Consider the following 6,482-nt stretch of genomic DNA (forward strand, 5'->3'; position numbering starts at 1 on the left):
ATTTGATTTGCCTTTTTCGCTCTGGTCTTTTTACAGATTTCTTTTCCTGGGTTCTGTAATATCACTATCTTAACAGCACTGCATTGTTGTAGGAAAAAGGTATATATGCCAGTAGAAGTGAAGGATGTAGAAGCCTTGTACATCTGTGATTTTATTACTGCATTTTCATTCCATACAATGGTCTTTCGTTAGCGTTGTAGCTGTTAATTACATGTTTACTTGATTTAATGAAAATGAGAACAAAGCAAATTTGTTTCATAAGGAGCTCTTTAAGTTGAATGTGACCAGCTCTTCGGAGCCTTCGCTGCTGCCTGCTTTAATTCGACATAACCAGCAGAGGGAGAACAAGTTACTCTAGTTGGGAGAACATTGCCATACTAGCTGTTGGTGATGGATCATACAAGGAAAGAAATAACAAAAATACCCCCTTCATTTGAGGGAAGAACAAGTGGTGTAGAGGTGGGGTGGGAGGACTTCAAGCTTCTATGAAGTAAACAGCAAGACCAGAGAGAACTGTAGTGCTAATGAGCACTTTAAAAGCAACAGCTTAATGACAGTTGTAAACACTTTTCTACCTTGCTGTTCCCTTCCAGATCTGATCAGTAGTGTTAATTTCTGAAGCTACATGGTCATCTGATGAGAACAAGATAGGAAGGGAAAATGATCCACAAACTTGCTTACTCTACATACTCTTGCATACTTGAGAAGCAGTGTTAGAGAAGTTCATGCATCCTGCTTTTAATGAGAGCTGCAAGAGTAGCAGTACGTATTTCAAAACGCAGCTAACGTTGACTGTTCCACAAAATAGGGAAATAAATTTTGTGCTTAAACATAACCGGATTTGCTTCTTGAGTAGACTCTGAACAGTGGCGTGAAGGCAAGTGGATTGTCAGTTTCTTCAAGCTAAAGAACACTATCTACAGACTAAATTCCAGCACGAGAACCTAGTTGGTATATATAACTAGGGAACTTCTTGCTACGTGTCTTATGCTTTTTTCTACAAGTTCTGTAGAATAAGAACAACTTGCCTTCTGTTGTCAGAAATAAGCTTTTAACAGTACTATTAGTCACGACTGCTTTGTTTTACATAAGTATCCTGAGCTTCCTCTAGCAGTGGCTCTGGCTATAAAGGGTATTTGGGTGCAAAAGCTGCAGGTGGCTTGGGAAACAGCATATTGTGCCTTCAGGATAAAAAAAATCCTGGTGGAGAAATAGTTGTGCCCAGTCATAGAAATAGCCAAATGCAATGTGTAGCAAGAAACAAGTCTGTATCAGGGTTTGGCAGCCTGGTAGATAACAGGTATACTAAACTTTCTAAGGGAACAAGAGTAATGAGGTGGGAGGGATGTATTAATCTGTTTTCTTTTCAAGAATACCAAAATGAAAACCTGCAGTAATAGTTTTCTCAGGGATGCAGCAGTTGGGGGCAGGGGGAGGTGCAGGTAAAGACTTCCTGAAAATACTTTTCCCTCAGACATGTTCTAGCTCTGTTTTGTGGTTTGAATCAAAGATCTATTACTGTTGTAAATACAACTAGTTAACTACTTTTCCATGAATAACTGTGGGCTTTCTACTTTCCTCTGATTGCCTGAAATTTCAGTTTGCTCTTAAATTTTACATACTCATGTTACTACTGGACAGAGTGTAAGGTCATGCCATGTGTAGACTAGGCTGTTGGAGATGAAATACTGTTCAGATGCTATGTTAAGTAAATCCTCTTTTTATACATACAGGTACAACAGAATAGCTCGGGAATGGACTCAGAAGTATGCGATGTAATTAAAGAAATTATTGGATAACCTCTACAAATAAAGATAGGGGAACTCTGAAAGAGAAAGTCCTTTTGATTTCCATTTGACTGCTTTCTATGAGCCCACGCCTCATCTTCCCCTGTGCACATGTTTACCTGATACAGCAGTGCTGCGTGTTGTACATACTTGGAACAACAAAATAGAAATACTGTATTTCCCCGTACCAACATTGACTCCTAGCAGAGAAGTGTGTGTGTGAAAAGCTGGTTCTTCAGTCATAACTTTGTGAGCCTAAAAGCATTCCTTGTTGATTTAAATTGGGTAATAAAATGTGAATGGGAGAGTTACAGTGGATTTCCTAGTTCTAGGGACAGTGGTGGTGATCCATGAAGGATTTTAAGTGGAATCCTTTTAAACTCATAACAGTTATGAAAAGCAAGGTGAAGAACTTGAAGCTGTTTCTGTATTCATTTTATTCTGAAGGACCTACACCTTAGGTAAATGTTATGACCAATGAGAGAAACTGTACCCACATCCTGTGTTTAAGGTCTAAGTTGAACCGGTCAACATATAAATGGATTGGAGCTATTAGTGCATCAAGTGATGTTGATTTGTTTCAACTCTCCCTTCCTTCATACTTCTTTTGGTTTGTATGTGGTTTCTCAGTTAATACATAGCTAATAGCTCTTATTTTTCTTAAGTTTTTTAACTGCTTAGGTCTTTCTGGATGTAAGGGTAAAAATCCATTTGACAGAAAACTTGTGTGTATTTAAAGACCCAGCTGCTCCCCTGGAGCTTGTACGTTCAAGAATGATTAATCTGTGTAATAAACTGATTACTACAGTCATTACATATAACTTCGTGTGAATAGGCTTTTAATTTTAAGAGCAATTTGTTACAGGCTAAAACTAATGGTGGATTTCTCTAAGACTTTTGCGTTCATGAATGGTTGCATTTGGAAGTCATGAAGCAGTTTGGTTTGCATCACACAAGGCTATGCACCTGAACAGGACAAACGTAAGCTTAAGCACTTACATGAAATCAGGATGTGTGGTGTGCCAGGAACTTGACTGTTAAACCAAATAAGCAGTTTACTAAATGAGAATCTTGAGTGACGTTTTACAAAGCCTAATGGTATTACTCCCACTTGCATGGGACCTAACACAATGCATATGTACTGTAGGTAAGTGAAACCTTATGTAACTAAAATAATGGATGTAAAAGGGTAAAAAAAAAAAGAAAACAAAAACAACAACAAACAACCTACCAAACACATCAGCACAAACTTTCATAAAATGTAGCTTTTACATAATTACTTTGCACTAAACATTTGCAAATGTTCATACAGTTTTAAATTGTACTTGTATGTGTCTTTTTTTGAACAAAGTCTTCACTTGAATCTAGTGAAAAAATGTAGTTTGAAACTTTTCTTTGTATACAAGTGTATTTGCCAGCATCCTTGGTGTGACAGTAGGTGAGTCTACAAGTTTATCTCCTCTTAGTAGAATCGTAAACAAAGCCATCTGAAGGAGAGGCTGTAGCCTCCAGCTTTCCAGCCACAGGGGTCTGTCCCATCCATTTTCAAATGCATCTTTACACTCTTGCACAAATGAGGAATAAATGTCCACTGCTTTTGGTCTAAATTTGTTCCACTTGTCTCATCTCTCAATGTCCTTGTGTATGCACCGCTGGATGTAAATGTTAGCAGTGTTTCTTGGAGTCCTCTTGCAGCAAGCTATAGGCAAAAGCCAGGTATGTGTGCATCTCCAGCAGGCACGAAGACCCCTGCTCTAGCAGGGTGACACTGCTGGTTGGGGAAGAAGCAGCTCTAAAGCAGTGGAGCAGAGCTTCACTTGAAATGGAGCACGTGGGGGTGTTTCCTGGCTGAGTGCCAATGCAGGGATGACAGGTACGGGGGAGGGGGAGCGACATGGCGGGCAGGAGTATGGGCCTGGGTATTGGGTCATCCTGAGCTCTTGGCACTCTCATTCCACAAGGTGTTGGTGTTCTTCCTGGTTTAGAAAGCACTGTGTAGCCCTGGATAAAAGCTTGTTGCGTTGCTCAAACTAGAGTGTAAGCTAGTGGCTGCTTGTGTATCCTGGCTTTGTGTTAACCTTTAACCACGTCTGGCCTTCTGCTAAGCTTTCTAACGCACAGGCTGACACTCCTGCTAGACCCTGTGTGACCAAGGGAGACAACGTGCATCAGTGATGGTGGAATAGGCCTCCTGCCTTTTGCAGTGGGGTAACCACGTACTCGCTCTGAGGACAGGGAGGGTGGGTTGGAATGATTGCAAACCTTGCAGCATGCTTTTTTGGAGGTGGGGTGGGGAGGGATTCCCCTTAATTGCTTTACAGGTGAGCCGCCTGAGAATTATTTTTGTGGCACACTTGGCTTGGTTGTGGCATTGGTAGTTACTGGAAGAGATTGAAGGGTCTGTACAGGAGAGAGAGAAAGGAGCAGTGACGCATGTGGAGGTTGAGGGTGAGTGGTGTTTGTCCTTTCTGGTGGGGCAGAAGTTGGGCGTGCTAGGTGACAGGGGTAATACAGCCATATGTGAATTGAAACAGTAGAGTCCTGAGTGTTGCAACAGCTTTAGTTTGGGTGATACGTTAACACACCTGCCTGTGTTGGGATGATTCTCATTCTTGCAGTGAAGTGTTTGTAAACAGTTCAGACTTCCTTGCTGATGGTGTGACAGAAAGTTGTGGCATAATAAAAGCAAGTCTGGAGATCTTTAAGTAGGGAGTACATATGCTGTCCCTTGTGAGTTGACTATTTGTTGTTGAGGGTTGTACTGTGAATTAGATGAAGGAACCTTTTTTTCTAGGTTTTAACTTAAAACCTGGTCCAGCTTAGCCTTTTTTGGGGACTAGAAACTTGTTCTTTTGAAACTGTGTATTGTGCATGCTCTAATGTAAAACAGCACAAGAAGCCAGGGGCTCTGATTGTCTTTCTAGGAACTCTGACCTTTGTCAGGTCATGAATTTTTTCAGTCCCTGTCTTAAAGTATTAAATCAAGTAAAAGGAGAAAAAAAAAGTAACCACTTCGCATGGCTTTCTTTGCACTGGGACTTTTATGGATACAGCTTGTACCTGCAGTTCCCCCCCCCCCCCCCCCTTTTTTTTTCATGTCATGTGCTAAGCAAATGTGTTTTATTTAAAAAAAAAACAACAACACATATATAAAAAATGCTGGACTGCTTAGATTCCTCCAGCTCTGGCAGTGCTGTAAAGCTGAAATGCTGTGCCTGGATATGTTGCTGGTGTTCATCAGCACTCATCCAATGCAAAGTGAACCAGAGGACAAATAACTCCCAAGTTCAGTGAGCCGTGCCACCTGTAACTGTTCTATGACCACTGCCTCCACCGAGCAGCTGGCATTACTGAACGGTACATGCACCTACTGTATTGTGCATTGCCTGTAACCCAGGTTTTCAGGGGGAGTTTGTGTATGTGTGCTGTGCTTGCATACAAGAGAACATGATCCAATGTGTTTCAGAAACTCCTCTAGCTCAGTACTGAGTAGCCACTCATGAGTGTGCAGGTGTTGCCAGTTAGATGTTACTGTGGCTCAGTCTGACATCCCTGGACCTACAGACTGGGGTGGAGCCGATTCTGGGCAGTAGTGGTGACCTGATTGCTTGGAGTGTGCTGCTACTTTTGATAGCTTTTTGGCAGTGCAAGAGTGACTTATTTTTTTGTTTAATTGTGTTTTTTCCTTTTCTTTTGTATTACTACCTTGCTGTACGAATGCTTTCAAGCTGGCTGCCTACTGAAGTGTCTATAGACTCTTCTGTTCGCTCTGCACACATAGAATGATGTGGAGAAAACAGTGGGACTAAGCTAGATACTGAGCACACTAGGGACATAAGATCGTAAAGCAAACCGTAGCCTGTCCCTTGCCACTGAAGGCCCAAGGCTTTCGTAGCTTTTAGTAGCTGCAGTTGCTGACAGAAATGCCTGGCTGTATTTTCTGACAGTCTTAGTCATCTTGCTATTCACAGCAGCAAAACAGCTCTGGAGCTGTTCTTGTTCCCAGTTCTGATGTACAGTAGAAGATCAGAAGCCTAAAGGAAGGATGATGGGAAGTGCTTTGCCCAGTTAAAGAGGGATTTCCTTGTGCCCTGAGCAGCTCTTGCTGGGGAGTGCATGGCAGGAGCTCTGGGCGTGTGGGAGGTGCAGGAGAAAACGACTGCTCAAAGCAGTTAAAACTTACTGATATGTCACCTTGCTCTAATGAGCCAGGATAACAACAAAACATCTCTGAGGGTGCTCAGCATGTCCACACTAGGTGGAGGAGCCCTGGGCTCAAGCTCAGGCTCCAGGCATGCCTGCTTGCCCAGGCAGGGCTTGGAAGCTGCTGCCAGCACGAATAAAAGCCCCACTGTATACTTGAGTAGAAGGAAGGCTGTCCTCTACAAATAACCTTGGGGCAGTTCGCTCTCATCCTTTCAGCGTTGGGGAAGCCTACCTCTGTTTTCTACAGATAACTAGAAAAGAATTTCATCCCCCCCCAGTTATTGTTTCCTTCCATTCCTTGGCTCCTTTGTGTAGACTTAGAGCAGGTCTGTGATCAGAGTTGGAAGCCGTAGTTGTTTTGGGGTTGGCAGAAGCTGTTTTCCTACAGGAAATGCACAGGGACAAGAGGTGCATTGAGGGCATCTGATAGAGGGTTGAAAATGGGGACAAAACCTGCTGTCCAGCTTTCTGGATGTGTGGAGACCAGCC

General features: G+C 42.4%; 1 protein-coding gene across 3 annotated transcripts in view; it reads left to right on the plus strand.

The window, feature by feature from the left end:
* Positions 1-3,394, plus strand: part of UBE2D2 (ubiquitin conjugating enzyme E2 D2) — a 31,552-nt gene extending 28,158 nt beyond the window's left edge. The window contains exon 7 of one of the 3 annotated variants that reach the window (XM_040605231.1): positions 37-1,805. In XM_040605231.1, the coding sequence (XP_040461165.1) occupies positions 37-73 (37 nt within the window). In that variant the 3' untranslated portion in view covers positions 74-1,805. Of the gene's footprint in view, positions 1-36 lie in introns of all 3 variants that reach the window. The other 2 variants (XM_040605230.1, XM_040605232.1) reach the window with 2 other exon arrangements.
* Positions 3,395-6,482: the final 3,088 nt, after the last annotated feature.

Source organism: Falco naumanni, chromosome 8 (genome assembly GCF_017639655.2).
Source record: "Falco naumanni isolate bFalNau1 chromosome 8, bFalNau1.pat, whole genome shotgun sequence".
NCBI classification, from domain to species: Eukaryota; Metazoa; Chordata; class Aves; order Falconiformes; family Falconidae; genus Falco; species Falco naumanni.